General features: G+C 39.1%; 2 protein-coding genes across 3 annotated transcripts; one reads left to right on the top strand and one right to left on the bottom strand.

Moving 5' to 3' along the window:
- Window positions 1-165: 165 nt before the first annotated feature.
- On the top strand, window positions 166-5875 carry LOC103710385 (sister chromatid cohesion 1 protein 1). The gene is given in 21 exon segments (XM_039125148.1): window positions 166-218; window positions 300-336; window positions 339-370; window positions 474-532; window positions 651-695; window positions 800-839; window positions 889-966; window positions 1216-1315; window positions 1676-1752; window positions 1837-1911; window positions 1993-2029; window positions 2031-2112; window positions 2677-2723; window positions 2831-2977; window positions 3078-3249; window positions 3339-3418; window positions 3503-3648; window positions 4075-4214; window positions 4391-4478; window positions 4569-4681; window positions 4969-5875. Coding segments are annotated over 21 exon segments (1731 nt in total). The 3' UTR covers window positions 5052-5875.
- Window positions 5723-16506, bottom strand: LOC103710343 (plant intracellular Ras-group-related LRR protein 8). 2 transcript variants are annotated; one of them, XM_039124318.1, is made up of 12 exons: window positions 16381-16506; window positions 16125-16274; window positions 15904-16087; window positions 14043-14137; window positions 12343-12507; window positions 11298-11408; window positions 11001-11101; window positions 10186-10323; window positions 9218-9266; window positions 9054-9119; window positions 6952-7071; window positions 5723-6118 (listed from the first exon to the last, which is right to left on the bottom strand). In XM_039124318.1, the coding sequence occupies exons 3-12, from the start codon at window positions 16076-16078 to the stop codon at window positions 5999-6001; spliced, it is 1140 nt and encodes a 379-aa protein (XP_038980246.1). In that variant the 5' UTR covers window positions 16079-16087; window positions 16125-16274; window positions 16381-16506; the 3' UTR covers window positions 5723-5998. The 2 variants fall into 2 exon arrangements, with proteins under 2 accessions (XP_038980246.1, XP_038980247.1); XM_039124319.1 differs by having other exon boundaries at window positions 16125-16421.
- Between the last annotated feature and the right edge of the window lie 677 nt (window positions 16507-17183).

Raw genomic sequence — 17183 nt, 5'->3', positions numbered from 1 at the left:
ACCATTTGCCTCCGTCGGGTATCGTACTCCACGAGTCTAAGCTTCGTTTGAACCCTCCTCCCATCTCGTTCTCAGCGATCGCTCTCCTCCTCCTCCTCCTTTGCTATCCCCTCTAGAGGAGCTAAGGAATTGAAAAAGAGGAAAGAGCAACTCAAAGAGGAGGAGATGTTCTACTCCCATCAGCTTCTAGCGAGGAAAGCTCCTCTCGGCCAAATCTGGTGAGCCTTCTCCCATCCCGATCTCGTTTCGTTTTGCTCCATTTCAAAGATATCTTCTACTGATTTGAGTGGAATACCCAGGATGGCGGCGACGATGCACGCTAAGATCAATCGGAGGGGAAGCTCGACCAGCTGGACATCATCAAAATCTGGTGAGCTTACTGCTCTCTTATCGCTTCTCCACATCGTCCGTGATTCCTCCTCCATGGAGATTTCTGTGATCTGAACTATTTTTAATGAAAATTTTGATCGCAGTGAGGAGATCCTGAATCCCTCCGTTCCGATGGCCCTTCGGCTTTCTGGAATCCTCATGGGCAAGCAATCGAACAAGTTCCCCTTTATTTTTTCTATCTTAATTTCGTCTTTCTTTCCTATTAACCTTTTCTTCATATATATTATCTCTTCGTCTCTAACTGTGGTGGCTTTTCTCAGGCGGTGTGGTGATCGTCTACGAGAGGAAGGTTAAGCTTCTCTACGGTTCGTCAGCTGCTCCTTCTCTCTCTCTTCTTGGTCTATCCCGATTTCCGAGATCTCTTCGCGACTTTTTGACGTTTCTTCTATAATCTCTTTTCGATTTGCAGACGACGTCACACGTTTTCTGGTAATTTTGAAAGCTCCAGAGCTTCTCTCTCTTTTCCTGGGCTTTACCTTGTAAACTCAACAGGTGGAGATCAAACGAGGCATGGAAGGTTAAAGCAGTCAGTGATTCCACCGTACTTCCCAAAGGAAAGCCCAGGCCAAGTACCATGTCTTCTTCTCTCCTTTCCTTTCTTTCTCCCCACTTCTTCCCTCATTTCCCTTTTTAAGAAAGAAAACTATACGGTAGTCGTCTTCTCTTTTAATTTTATTGGAAAACAGAAGCGATTAGAATCTTGGGATGGTTAGTAGTGGACTAGCGGTGGCTATAATGAGAAGGTGACATTGCCAGATATGGAGTCTCCGTGGAATTGGGAAGCTAAGGACCGTGTGATCATGATCAAACGTTATTCGCTTGCAGATTCGAAGCCGTTACGCTTCCGGACAACGTCGACATGGAAGTGGAGCAACCCATGCACTTCCGGGACGCGTCCTTCCCCGCCGCGAGATTCCAGCACATGGTAACGAAATCTCTCTTTCTGACAATTTTGCCCCTTGGAAGCGGGAAATCGAGGGCGTAGAAACCGGCAAGGAACATTTTCGGTTCAATTAAATTATTAATTAACCGACCGGCAGTCGTGAAGGGTGCAAAACGTAAATAAGTGAAATATATACCTGTTTCACTTTGGGGGGCAAGCCTGCATCGCGGCGACTAGCTGCCGCTGGGCCCTCCCTACTTGCCAACCATTGTTGCCACGTGGATGGAAGTTCAACAGCCTTTTCTAACAGGAAGTTTCGACCCCACGCGGGCTACAAACTATCGAATCGATCGAAAATGGTACTCTAGTACTATTCACGGTTCGGCGATTTTTGATGCAGAGATTGACGACCTGGATGAATTCTACGTCAACATCGACATCCGAGACGAGGACGACGCTTCCCACCATCACCAAGGTTCGCTTAGCTATTTCATTGGAACCAACGAACTCATAATTAACCTATGGAGGCACTGATGAGCGGCTCTCTCTTACTCCCAGCTGAGCCTGCCAAATATTACCCTGTTTGACGATCTCTGGTCAGACGTCGCCGAGACCGATCTCTACAACCGATTCGAGAGGCAAAGACAAGATATACTTACTTTATGTTTCTTTGAATATTAATTCATCTTTTCTTTAAGCTTGTAATTGCTGTGCTCTAGGTTTGATATAGGAGGAGACGATGATACCCAAACAAATTTCACAACCTCAGGAGCAACCACAAGTCCCGGGCACTCTGGTGCCCTCGCCCCCGCCACGAGATGAGCAGCCACGAGCCCCGGGCACTTCCACCCACTCCCCTCCTCCACGGCAAGAGCCGCGCAGCCACAAGGTTTATCTCCAAAGTTCCTGACGCCTTTTAAATGGAAGTGCATGCAAAGGTTATCAAAACTTAGGTCCATCAGCAAGAGAGAGTGTGCCGACCAGTGGTTGGAATCGTGTGTGTTGGTTTTGGTTAGAAACGTGACCCCAGGCCCGGGCCATTTGCACCATAATTGCTGTGAACTCACTGTTGCGTGACGATAGAAGTTTATCACTAGCATGATTATATTTGTAGAGATAGAGAAGAACCCTCAGACACTGCTGAAATCCTAAAACTCAGCCCCGAATCATAGTTATAAACTTGCAAAAAAGAAGGTTACCAGCTCTTCTCACCGTTACACGTTGAAATCTGCTTGATTTAATTAGTTTAATGTGGAATGGATTTCCAAAGTTAGCTCAACTACTTAATTTGTATATTGGGTCCACCTAAAAGATTTTATGGCTGTATTGGATAAGTAGAACTACCAATTAACTTGCTTAAAAATTACTTAAATAATGGCACTCTCTGATAAATTCTTTTGCAGAAGGTGGAATCATGGACCCTCAGATGGAAGAACGGGAGGAGCAGCGCGCAAAGGTTTGCATAAGTGAAGCCATTATTATAAAACATTGACTATCTAGCATAGACATCCTTGAAGCTAAATATTTGTGGAATTTTAACTGGCTCGAGATGTGCAGAGGCAACAGCCACCAAAAAGGAAGGCACGTAGAAATCTCACCCAAGTGATCATGGACAATGAGCAACTCATGATCCCAGGAAGCATCTACCAGACATGGCTCCATAACTCTTTCCAACATTGTATCAAAAAGAGGAAGAAAATCAAGGTTAATTCGCCATAGAACAAGTAGTTTGCCTGCTATTAAATTGCCCCCTTTTTTTCCGATTCCCTACAGATTATTCGTCCTCACTGAGCATTATTTGCAGTCCTTTAATCCTATACTCTCTACAAAAATAAGCAACCTCATGATGGACTTGCCACCGGTGGCTCTGATTTCTGGTCTAGAAAAGTTTCCAGCTGAGATATATTACCCTGCCCCGCTTCTTGAACTCTGGAGGAAGTGCACCCAGCCAAAGCTTGATAGTACTTCATCTCCAGGTTACCATGTTCTTCGAACCCTTATTTCTATCGCTTAATGGCATTAAAAGTAATTGAGAGGTTAATAAGTATTAAATCTTGTCTTGAAGGAGGAACGCCGCCGCAGGCACAACAGCCACAAAGACAATCATCGCCCCCTGGATTCTATCCTCAGGATGTTCCTCAATTTGTAATTTCTTTTCGTAAAGCCTCTTCTTTTCATGTCTATCTATTACAGTGATCTGCATCTGATAATAAATTCTTGGAAGTGAAGCCTCAAGAGGAATTCCAGAGGGTAATAGGCTCAGACCCACTGGATATCTCAATAGAGAAGCTCAGAGCAAACCTAGAGAACATGGACTTCCAAGGAGTTGATGATGCAGCGTCCAGCGACCATTTTGTCCACTCCAGGAAGCCCTGGTAACTTCCTAAGCTTCCTTGTGGCTGTAGCATATCTATCTCTTGTATGCTTCGGATAATTTCTCTCTCTCTTTTGAGCAATGATAAGAACGTGTTTTTGACTCGTAGGAGGATGGAGTTCTAAATCCATTCCTAGCTCTGGCTCTGGACACGCTTCCATTCCATTTGAACCTGAGATACTACCTGGACGAAGGTCAGTAGATGTTCGAGGAAGTTTTAATGTATTTTTGACTGTCATACAATCATTCAGAAGTAGTTGAGCTCGGCGCCTGTAAAAAATTCAGAGCCTGATTGTATATTGTGGAATCTCAGTCCACAGCTTGCGTACAAATACAAACAAATTAATGCTCAACTAGCTGAAGTATTTCAAGAATCGCCTTGAGTAATTGGCTCTTCTTATATCTTCTGTTATGGCTATTGAAACAGGGCTAAAAGAAGGCAGCACTCGTCATCAAGAACTACTCTGGGGAGCCTTGATCCGGTTGAAGAGGAGCTCCCGCTGCAGCAAGAAGTGAGAGACTCCAAGCTGAGAAGATTGTCCGGGAATGGACCCACCCCTGATTTTGGTACGTGCATTAACTACTGAGATTCAGTGGTTAACTTTCCAGGAAAAAAATAATCATTTTTAACTAAAGCAGCATTAAATCTTGATAAACGCATAAAGGCACCTGGATTCGTATGGGCAGTCCGGTCGGTATCTTGACTACGATATATACGCCTGAACTAATTTCAAATATTCCAGAATTATTGGAGGAAACAGGGCCCACTCAAACCCCACATCCCGTGTCGTCCGGTCCCTCTGGTGACAAGATCACTCAATCAATTCGCACGTAAGTACTTTAATAATGAGAAAGAAAAACTTGCATTTCTGAACCCGTCTGTCTCCATTAACGCGAAATTGGCCGAGCGCCCATGTGTAGGCAACTCAAGCTGCATTTTGACACGCCAGGCGCGGCACAATCTGAATCACTTGACCAGCTTGCTTTTGGGATGAATCGGAAAAGAGCTGCTCAACTCTTCTATCAAACATGCGGTATCTAATTTTCTTCTATGTTTTACAATTAGAAAAAGAAATATCTACGATATCTAGCTCCCGAATATCAAGTCTTACCGAAGAGGAAAGAATGTAAGCATAACTGTGGACTCCTATTCATTTCTCTCTTTTTTTCTTAAAATTTGCCATTATTCTTTCAATGGAAAGGAAACCCGCATTATTGATCCCCATGCTTTTCAAGATTTCTTTAGGGCTCTCATTTTTGTTATTGATCCCGTGTGTCTAAATGTATGGTTAAAAAAACACTACTGCCGTCTATTTTGTAGTTCTGGCGACGTGCGATTTCATCAAGGTCCAACAGGTGGCGCCATATGGCGACATTTTAATATCAAAAGGACCCAAGATGTAAGTTCTTCAAAACAGAGGATGAAGATGACATTCCTGGACGGAGACGAGCTTACCTAGTCCTTCTCACAAAGAGATACCGCTGTTCTCACGTCAGTTCCAGGATTAATTAGTTCTCTCTTTCACAACGCATGATATAGAACATCATGAAGTAAGAAAAGAGGTGAGATCCAAAGTTCTCACCTCTTATAATATGATTTCTGGAAGGAAAATCCATGTTTCTGTGTATTGAAAATAGTTCATAGCTTGGTAGTAAGCTTAGTACAACTTTGCAAATGTAAAGAAATGTTATATAATTAGAACAAAAATATTTCTCCCAACAGTTCTCCAAATGTTCTGTAGCTTCATGCATATCAGTATGTAAATTATGCCTGTCATAATTGGACTCTAGCTAGATTCCATACCGAGTGCAAGAATGATTAGAATGCCCCAGCCGCACGCAAGCTCTGCCATGGTCAAATGCAGAGTCCAGACACGCCATCTTACAAAGTGATACCAGTGGGTAGCCTTCACAATTAACTCAGACATGGTATAAGACTGCTGAGTTGAAGAGAACAGAATATTTAAATCATTTCTGGTCAGCTATGGTCCCTGCTAGTTTAATTATAAAATCGGAAGCGTCAAACAAAATGAACTGTGTGTTATGCACAGGCAGAGATTCTGTAGATGGGAACTGGGGAGTCTTGCAACAGTGCCCCTCATTTCTTGTTTTAATTTATGAAGTGTAAAAAATTTCTTGTTTCTACACTTTTCTTTATTATTAATAATATTTTTTATTGGGCTACAGAATGGGTTAAACCCTCTCCAAATAAGTCAGTCCCTACATCTCTCAACCATGATGAAAGCGGAACCTGATTCCTGCATCCCTGCTACAACCATCAGCAGACTTGCCAGCCTGTAATGCTGATGCTGATGCTGATACAACGAAGGCACCATTGATTTTAAAAAGCTTCAAGAACCCCGGTTATCATCTGCACCTTCATCGAATACTCCAGATGATCCCACATGGAAATCGAGTTGCTTCTGATGCTTTGATCGACGACGCTCATCAAAATACTCCCATCCTTCAACCTGTTGCAGCAGGTTAATAAGAATATTTAGCTGGTGTGATAACTTGGCTCAAACTTAAACCCATCTAAGACTGCAAATAGGTGAGTAGGTTCAAGGTAAATAAATCATGATTCAGTCCCGATTTGGGTCAGAAATGGATCTGGATACCGATCCATTATCTGGACCATAACCTATTGAATTCTTATCTTCCAACAGAAGGGATCATATTTCAGTAGCTTAATCCTAAACACAAACAAATAGGTTAATCTTTCTTAAGTCATGTACATACAATCATGCAAGCTTGAACAAGTAACACAATCCAACCTACATAACCCATTTATTAAACAGATCAAGTCAAATTAAATGTGTTAAACAGGTTAAGAGGGTTGGGTTACATAGGTTTTAAATATGTTTTAAACAGGTTAAATAGGTCTTAAACGGATTAAATGGGTCGGGTTACGACCCAACCCAATTATTAAACATGTCAAAACAGGCTAAACGGGGCAAAAGTCTAAACTTGAACCCAACTCATTTATTAAATAGGTCTCGATGGATTGCCTCATTTATGGCCCAAACCCATTTATGTCAAATCCGAATTTGCTTAAAGCAGATCGTTCATGGGTCGGGTTGATGAGTCAGGTCATAAATTGCCACCCCTACTCAAATACAGTCAAACACAAGTCACTAACCAGTCATATGGTCATCTTGGTCAATTTTGACAAGGCGCAGGTCAACCTGATCTATTTGCAATCTCACTCGGATGGTTGCAACAAGTTAGACGATGAAACTACTAGGCACCAGAAAACAAGTTTGGAAAAAAAAAGGTGTAGGAAGTAAACTAAAATTTGCCGCACCTGCCGGAGAAAATCATTTGTAATTTCTGTGCCATGAAGATCAAGTGTTGACAGTTGAGAACACATCTTGAATAATGTCGACGGTAGAGATTTGAGACCATTGTTCCTTAGATGCAAAGCCTGTGTCATGGACAAAAATATTATTTCAAGCAAGAATATGTTGTGTCAGCCTAGAGCAAATTTAGTCAATGCGGAGCATATCCAACCGCTGCAACAAAGAAAAAACTTTAAACTCGAAGAATAGCCTTAAAATTTCTTACAACAGAACTCCAAATACATGTATTATATGTGATAAAAAAATAGCGGTCCAAAATGGAATAACTAATGTCCTCATACATAACATAAAACACTTCTAAAAATAAGTGATCCAACAAATACAAACTAAATGACTTGGTATTGAACATAATCTTTCATGAATATAAAATGCATCCTGGGCAACACCAAGAACTTCAACTTGATTGAATCCTATTGATTCAGTCTCTAAGAAAATGGTTGATGCAATCATTTCCATCAACAGAAATCTTCATTACCATCAAAACTTTAGAGAAACATCATCTGCTGAAAATAAAAAGTGCATGAGGCTCCCCCATTGCAAGGTCTGAGGAAGGTCAGACCTTGTTTGGTACTCTCTTTTTTTCCTTTTTTATAAACAAAAATATGGAATCTGATGTAGAAAATATATTTGGTTAGTCTGTTTCTATTTTTTTAAACCACTTTTATTATTTTTCGAAAAAGTGGAAGTGAAAAATTTTCACTTCTGCTTGTTGTATAAAAGTGGGATTTCAACCCTCTCCGCCCGACCACTCTTCTTCCACCCGACCTTGCCCTCGCCCTGTCACCCTCGCCTGACCGCATGAGCTCCCTAGGCCTCATCGGCACCTCTCTACCCGATGTCGAGCTATTCCTCATCCCCAGTTGCGTCTGTAGTCCCATCCCCCCTCCTTATCCATTTGCTGCTCCCCTCGGTCGCCTATCTACCCGACTTCAAGCTCTCCCTCTTCCCCAAATGCATCACCGGCCCCATCCCCCTCCCTCTCCCTCATCCCTAGTCATGTTGCCAGCTCTTGTTGTTCTTAAAAAAAAGAGGGAACCAAACATGTTTTCTATTTCTATTTTTTTTTTAAAAAAAAATAACAACGATGCTAAACACAGCCATAACCTTATGTCGTATGTGAAGAAGCTATTTCCATATTTTGAACCTATGATCTCCAAGTTATGATGGAGCAACCTTATTGTTGCACCAAGGTTCACCCTCTATCAGCTGAAAATAAATTGAATGTAAAATAAAAAGTTTCCAATCCATCAAGCAGTAAGCAAGAACTTGTTTTTTCAAACACATGTAAGGGATAGATTTCGTTCTGTTATATATTTTGATGTCTGGTCCAAAATCTTCCAATGATAATTATCCTTCCTAGCTAACTCACAAAACAGACAAGCTAGGAAAAAGGATTTAATGTTTGCAGGTTACAACCATGACTTTCCTTCTTACTACTTTAATGTCACAGCATAATTATGATTACTGAGATATTATTTAATGGGCATATATAACACTTCTAAATCTATTAATCAATATGGATCTTATTACTGACTGTGTTCCCCATAACAAATGCATGTGTTACAGACCAAGCCTGAGCCTGACCTGATTCTTATCTGAGCCTACAGATCCAAGCCAGAACCCATCGAGGGGGCAGGTGATCATAGAATACAAGGTAAAAGGCTTTCAGAACCATGTTATTAGATGGTTGTCAGCATTATTATTAGCTTTAATGCGTTGTACAACAGAATGGCCTACAAGATAACCATAATCAAAGGAGGAAAAAAATCAGACTCAGGTTCCTCTAGCATGTGATGTTTGTTGCACAAATACATGGATACCATCAGATTATAAAAGCTTCAATAACAGATATGCATGCCATCCAGCATATTCTCCAGGAGCAAAACATTATCACATTCATAAATTAAAAATGTGTGAATAATATTTACTTGTATGACATATGACATAGTATAGTCATTCTCTACAAGCATGTAAACCTAATACATATATTTGCTCCTTTAGTTTTTAGATGCTTCCATATGACAATTGAGCAAGCTATAGAACAAACCTTAAGATTACGTAAATTCCCTAGCGTTTCCGGCAGCTCAACCAAAAGATTTAATGACAAATCAATCTGCATCATTAAAGAACCAAGCCAAGCAAATAAATTATCTTCTTTATGAAGTTCCATAGTCTTCTATTATGGATTGCATAAAACAAGAGGATGAAAACCTCAACAAGTGAATGGCAGTTCCCGATAGATGAAGGCAATGAACTTATCCTGCCATCAGAAAACATTAACATGTCAGATAAGAAGGTTTATCAATAGGGAAACCATTGCACCATATAAATCCATTTTCACTCGATGTACACTTAGAAGTATTAAATACAATTCAACTACATAGAAGGGTCCAGTCATAACATGGGATCAAAATATAGTAGCATCCAAATAGATAACAAAAATAATATCGAAAATCTGAGATCCTCCGGCAAATATTCTGATCTCATATCTAATAGATACATCTTAGTCGGACATAAGCATGATGACTATCTTAGTCGGACATAAGCCTGCATCTAGAAAAGCAATTTTGATTGTCTATATAGAAGACTTTCTCCTCCTACCAAGCTGATGATTGCATTCATCTTGATACAGCAACTTGACCAAAAAGTAATAATGCATCCAAATGATCTAACGGAAGCAAAAGATCCTGGGTATATGCATCTTACTAACCCTTAGAGCTATGTTGGCAATCCATATTTGTATTTAGGTAGAGCTCTCTCTCTCTCTCTCTCTCTCGAATAGAATGATCTAAAATGATTTTGAGATGCTCTAATAAGTAGAACATCATGCTTTTGAATTAATAGCAAATTCTCATTTTATAACAAACTCTTCACCTACCAATTTGCTTTTAAATTTAGTTTACAAAACTATCCTAGCATTGGTTCATTATGCATTTTTATTAAAGTTCACGAAGACATGAACTATAGAGAAAGCCACTTCAATTTTATCAAATTATTTAGTAACTGCATCATACCTATGCTGCTGTCTTTTCTCCCTGAAGATTTTATAGCCCCAAACCAATAATAATAATGAAAAGAACATGTGACAATAATTAAGTTGAATATTCAGAGAGTGCTAAGAGTTCAATTGCACGTAAAACAGGAACTTTAAAACACAGTTGCCTCTGTTCTAGTACTACCTATTGTTGCCTGCCTTCAGAATTTGAAGTTGATTCAGAAATCCAATTTCAGCTGGTAGGCTTGTTAGTTTGTTGTTTGCAATATGGAGTTCACAGAGGGAAGTCAATGTGCCAACCACAGAGGGCAAAGTAGTAAAACTGCAAAACAAATAACAAAGAAAAGCAGAATGTCATGTTCTTATAAGCTTGATTAGTAACCATATCTAGATGATCTGAATTTACTGGCTCAGAATTAAGGGCCTGTTTGGAAGCTCAAATGGCCTGTCCCAGGAATTATCCACACATAGCAAACATTGAGGAGTTGTCTGGTGGGGAAGAAGATTTTGCCAATCTGGGAAACTTTAGATTACACAATTCCAAAATGTTATTGGGATGCTGGGGGTCACTTTTTACTTTCTAGAAGAAAACCAGCATCCTGTTTTTTTTCCAGTATTGCACAGTCCAGGGGTTCCCTAAATTGCCTGAGATTCTCCTCTCCTGTAGCTACCCCTTCCCTCACCTTCCACCACATACAGGTTTCATCTGCAGGCAACCTATACAAGCTTCCGAAAACAGGCCCTTAATGTAGGTTTACTGGATAAGGATGGCATCTTAACATATAAGGATTAGCAGTTTGTTGTAACTAGGATTGATCTGGATGTAATAGTCAACAATGACATCCTCTCCCTTGAAGCAGGCAACTAGCCAGTTTTCAAATGAAAATCTTTCTGCTTGTCAGCCATATAGTTATATACTTAATGTGTACTGTATTTCCATTGCCTAATTGTAACTTCCTTAAAAGTCAACTAAGCATATGCTGTATATATCATACTTACTGGTTTTGGCTTAAAGAGAGAACTGTCAAAGACTTCAGAGATGACAGGCCTTCCCAGCTAATACCCTTGTCCAATAAATCATTAGCATTCAGCAACAATTTCTGCACAACATAAACAAGAAGAAGCTCTAAATTAAAGCTTGCTGCACTTTGAAGATGTACATAAAACAGAGTATTTCTTCAGATCCTGAGTTTGAAGTAACATTTTGTAGTGAGAATGGTGGTGGTCCAGCTTGTAGTACTTATGGATAAAGAAAATTAGTTAACTGAGATATAACGGCATAAGAAGAAACATTACATTCAATGATGTCAATAAACTGATTTTGTCCGGTATTTCTTGAATAAAGTTGTTGCTGATGTCCAGTACTCTTACATAATGTCCACAAGCCCAAACTTCTTCAGGCACTGTCTGCTAGATCAACAATATATATGTAAAATTCTGAAGCCCACATCATAAAAGTGCAGGATGACAATATTGATGATAAGATGCAAAGGACAACAGATAACCGCAAGAATATTTAAAGTAGTTCTTTCTCCTGCTCAATTAATCACATAAGTGGTGGTCACCCCTGACGAATGTAAGTTATTGAGGTTATAACAGGTTATAGCAACAGAAAGACAAAATATTCTTATTCACTTATTGTGGGCATCTACCACAAAATCACATCGACCTGTTGAACTCAGTCGAATATGTAATTTTCACATGGACATGATTCAAATGCATCAGTCACACATTTTTTAACTAAAAAAGAATTAAATTCAAATCAAAGCACTTTCTAGTCAACTTTCGCTCAGCTTAAACCCTTAAACCAACAAATTTAGAGCTAACAACTGCTAAAAGAGCAGGACTGCACAAAACATCCTCTTCCATATGGTATGGTCAATATCATGGCTTAGAATGTTATCAACTAGAGGTCATGTACAGTTGCATGAAGCAAAATAATACCACAATGACATTATAGCAAAACAAAAGATGAAACCTTATGATAAATTAGTCAGTGTCAACATGATCTGAAATCAGATCATAAGTATGAAATTTAAAGAAATTTTGAAACTACACAACATTACAGTTAGTAAAACATTAAGAAATTGGTAGTAGTAACCATATCAGAACATTTTCCAGCATCAGACTGAGTTAATTGTTTCAAGTTGAGCTTTAAGCAGTCCTACAAGACATAATCCTAGGGAAACAGCAGCATCTGGTGAAGAGCAGACATAGCCTTGCTAAAGAACAAAGTACATCAGCTTCTTAAATATAAAAAGAGGAAGCTGGATTATTTCGAAGTACAAATAAGACGAAAACAAACTCCTCCATTCACTTATTTGTGTCTTTTAGCACATACCTTTAGGTGGCTCCATGACAAGCCTACAACACCGGTTATCTTCCAATGTTCAGAGCGACTTTTGTCAATAATTGTCTTAGCCTTATAAACTTGACTTGGTTTACTATCAAGGATCCTCCTTGTGTTGGTTGATGGAAGAGTGGCGACTTTGGTGATTGGACCATCCTGTTCATGGGCATAGGTTATTTCCTGAGGATACATAATGCATCTGGGGGACAGAGGGTTGCAGTTCAAGGGGCACACAAGTTCAAACACAAATGCATATTGTGAATATTAAATAATTCTAAAATACAATAGAACTGAACATGGTAACATTTCCCAGCTCTATGGAATCACCTTCAAGGATTAAAAGTATGAACAATCTAAATGCATAGAAATATAATGAAGTACGGGAATAGAGCAGAATTCTTCCACCATGAAAAGTGAAGAGTAGCATTAAAGTAACCCAGATAATCTATGAAACTGTTCACAAGATGCCCATCCATAGGTTCACCGATGATTTTACCTTTAGGATACAATAGGTTTGAGCTTCATAATACATCAATTAAACATTCAGTAGCAGTATCTCACATAATGAATTTCTGTTATCATGAAGAACAGAAGAGCAGGAGTCCATTGACTAAAATGTTTAAACAGTGTAGTATCTAGGTAAGAAGAATTTCGGGCTTTAACATATCAATGTCCTAAAAAGCAGTTGCTATGTGCAGGCAATCAAGGGACAGCATAATGTACATGCAGTACGCGGACAACATATGTGGGTGTATGTACAGTTATGTTTTAACTATTTAAAAATGAATATAATATATTAAGTATAATAATCATAGTATTTTTTTATGAATGGATAATAGCAAATATTAATAATAATAACTAACGGTTAGTGCTTATTAGTTAGTATATAACACCAAATAGATATAATTATTACCATAATCAACAATTTAGCAATATTAACACATGTATCAAGCCAACCTGAAATCCATATCAAACCTAATCATCAGCTTGAATCCACTTCACCTACAAGGGCCCACATAAGAGTGGGCTGTATATATAGCTCCAGAATGCTAAATGAGCTTGTATATGCAGTTGTACAATACTAAGCAAGCCACATATGTGGCTATGCAAGCTAAGTTGATCATGTTTTTTGTCCATATTTGGTATGACTGCCTATAGTACTGCATAAAGGCAATGCAGTGTGGGCAAGGGACCATATAGGTGTATGCAGTCCATTGACTGCCTAAATATGTGGCAATATGCACTACATTTTTAAAAACACTATAACATATGATAATATTCAATGATAGTAAAGAAATGTGATGGCATCGCTTAAAGTCGAGGAACAATATATGGAGAGTGGAAGTGTATGGCTAAGTCTTGGCCCTATTTTGTCTGGGGTTGGGATCCACCTTGTAAGTCAAAAGTTTGTTAAGTTACAATACTAGATAACTTCATTAACCTCTATAATATGTTTACAGCAATTAACATAAAACCAAAAGCATCAAAAGTCAATATAATAGAACAGTTGACAGAACTCAGTATTATAAGAAAATACTTGATTAGCCTGGGAACAACTATAAAAGATACTGATCAGTAAAGAAGAAGAAATCTTTCTCATTTTTATGGTTTAATTTCCTTAGATGTTTTTCCAAAGATCAAGGACAAAGACATGTTAATAGCAGAGTTACACAAGAAAAACATAAAATTACCCCTTGGTGTAGACCTTGAGAAGCTATCAACATAACTTTCGAACCATCGATCACTTGTTCTGACTTCAATTTCATTGTATCTGCGAGAACTTTCCCTGTGTTAAAAGTATTTAGAATTATCAGCTTCCACCACTCTCAAAGATTGCACTGCTAGTGCTGCAATTATGTGCATATTCCCAATAAGCTATCACATGATTCTAGATTGCACTTACAACATAAAAAAGAACAATAACAGAAGCCGAGAGCTAGCATAAATTATCAACAAAGTGGCCCATGCAATTTAATGGTAATTAATTGAAGAATATTATTTCATAAGAGGCTTTAAACAACTACAGTAGTGTCAATGTTTGTGGTGTATCAATCTTTTTCTTAATCAATGTCTCTAAAAAATATACAACAACAGTTTAGCACTTTTAGCATAAGATAAACATATGAATAAATGTATAAAGAAACCTTTATCAAACACATATGGATTGGCTTCATCTATGACCCTTGATCATTGATTATGATTTAAGGCCAGATACAAATAAAAACCAGCATATCAACATATATGCTATACGCAATCTCTCTCATTAAAGGCAGAGGCCTAGGTTTAAAAACAGATGTTTCAACTTTGCATGTATATATCAGGAAAGATCTTAGCTTTTCAATATGAATAGCATGGTGAATTTAACACGGGGATGAAAAAAGGCTTTTATAAACCAGTGAGATATCACTAAGGACAGCACAATATGAAGAATGAATGCAGAGGTGGCAAGTGGCTTGGAACAACAAGAGAAGAAAAAGGAGGTTCCATATTGAATATTGATGCCACCAAAAACTTGCTCAAATGGTATCCCCACCTTGCCGCTTGACCAAGGGGTTGGGGTTCAATTCCAGTTGGAGTCGGCCCTCAAGTGATGGGGTTGATATGGGGTAGAAGGTGGGGATTAGCCCCTCCTAATCTTGTTTTCTTAAAAAAAAAATTGTTGAATAATGATTCCATTTTATTTCCATATCCATAATCACTTTTTGTCTTGGTTTATAGGACCACTGACCAGATTGAGTGAACTTCAAATGCAAACACTATGTCAAGATGCTCTAGTCATGATCCAGTCAACCCCAGCATTTGATGGTTTAGATAAGTTAAATCCATTTAAATAGCAGGACCTTCAACTTGGCAAGGAAATAAATTTGAGCCTATGACTACAGATTTCGAGATTCAATCAGAGAATAGCTTTTTCAAGCCTTCTCTCAGGCTTTTTCTTTTTTCTTTTGAGAAGTCTTCAGTGTATTTATATAAGGGTTTAAAAAATGGAAAATAACTTTGAGGTGCAAAGGATGAAAGTGCCACCTACCATTTCTTGAAGAAATAAGGCTTCCAAATTATTCACCTTGGATGGTTGCATTTCCGAACCCTTTTAGAAACAGCTATATGTTAATATCGCTCATTGCCTCTGTTTGATCCCATTCCCCACCATAAAATATTGCCTTCCTCTTTGTCTCCAATCTACGGTGCCAGCGCCCAAATACCAAAAATTTTCGACTTTAGATGCTTCTCCAATACAGATATTCCATAAAAGAATCGTTCTCCTCTGGCACGGGCCCTCTAACCAAATACCCCCCCAAGAACTCACCAAGAATCACATCTTGAATCCTCCATCTAGATGGGCTTCAAGAACTCTAAATCTCATCGAAACATGAGCCCTAAATCTCACGAAATCCAAAGAACTTGTCTATTGTTCGTAGTTTCAGCTGGCTTCCTTCTAGGACAAGATTTTGATCTAGGGCAACGAAAAAAGGTCGAAAGTTCGTGCAGAGAGGGGGGGGGGGGGGGGGGGGGGTGGGAGGGAGAAGGGAACTTAGGGAAGAGTGTGAGTACCTTTGAAGATGAGCTTTTGGCCGCGAGGGATGACGTTGGTGAGAGGTTGGAGGAGGGATTTGAGATCTCTGACGGTGGAGTCGTCGGAGACGGAGAGAGGCAGCGTCCGGCCGCTGAACTTTACGTGAACGGTGATGGTGGTGGGATCGAGAGCTGCATCGCCTCTTACCTCCATTCTCTCTCTCTCTCTCTCTCTCTCTCTCTCTCTCTCTCTCTCTCCCCCCCCCTGGGGACTGGGATCTAACTCTGCGATTGTTGTCCGGCGTCTGGACCCAACTTGCCGACTTTGACAAAGAGGCTCAAGTCAACAAAGCTCGTAACTTACCTAGCTTACTTCCGAGGAAAAGCCGAAGCATGCGAACAAGAAAACCCTAAAAGGGTGAAAATGGGTCAGACAATATCTTAGTGAGAGGTTGGAGGAGAGATTTGAGATCTCTGACAGGGGAGCTGTCGGAGGCGGAGAGAGGAAGCATCCACCTGCTGAACTTTACGTGAACGGTGATGGTGGTGGGATCGAGAGTCGCATTGCCTCTTCTCTCCGATTGTTTTTTGGGGTCCGAAAACAACTTACCGACTTTAATAAGAAGCTCAAGTCAAAACCTATAAATATTGATATCTACAGACTACAGGGAGTCATATATTAAATAGCTTATAAGTTTGCAGAAATTAATTTCTCATTCTCCCACGCTATAACAAAATCTCTATCTTGACCGGCTTACATGCAGATCCGAAATCTGTAAATCAACGTGTCTATTAAAATTGCTTCTTTATTCTTGCCCGGTATCTTGGGTAATCGAAAATATTGAAACCACTTCTTTATTCAAGTGGCCAAAATCTCTTTGTCCGCCAAATCTATTTTTTCTAATTTGGTTCTCCTTCTATATATAAAATATAAACTAAAAATAGTCCTAAGTCTTAGTCTATTAATGCATAAAAAATATTTGTAAAGAAAAATCCTTCTCACTTTATATCATCTTTTTCTTCACAACAAATATTGAAATAATATTCTGCAGCATCTCTTCATCCCTAGCTGCTCTTTTAGTTGTCATAGCTTTAAAACAGACATAAATTTCGATCAAATTTACAATAAAATAGTGAAAATATGGAGACATTTATCTCTTATAATGATAGAAATAAAATTTATGTTTCAAATAAGTCCAGAATGCTTGTTATGCTCTTGGGCGATAAAATGTTTGGAATATTACATCTAGGTGTGGGTTCTTCTAACCTATCAACAAGACACTAGTTTTTTTATCTTTGAGTTTCAATTTTAACCATCC

This window comes from Phoenix dactylifera, chromosome 3 (genome assembly GCF_009389715.1).
Source record: "Phoenix dactylifera cultivar Barhee BC4 chromosome 3, palm_55x_up_171113_PBpolish2nd_filt_p, whole genome shotgun sequence".
Classification (NCBI taxonomy): domain Eukaryota; kingdom Viridiplantae; phylum Streptophyta; class Magnoliopsida; order Arecales; family Arecaceae; genus Phoenix; species Phoenix dactylifera.
Note: the sequence above shows the minus strand (reverse complement) of the source record. Positions and strands in the feature narration are given on the sequence as shown.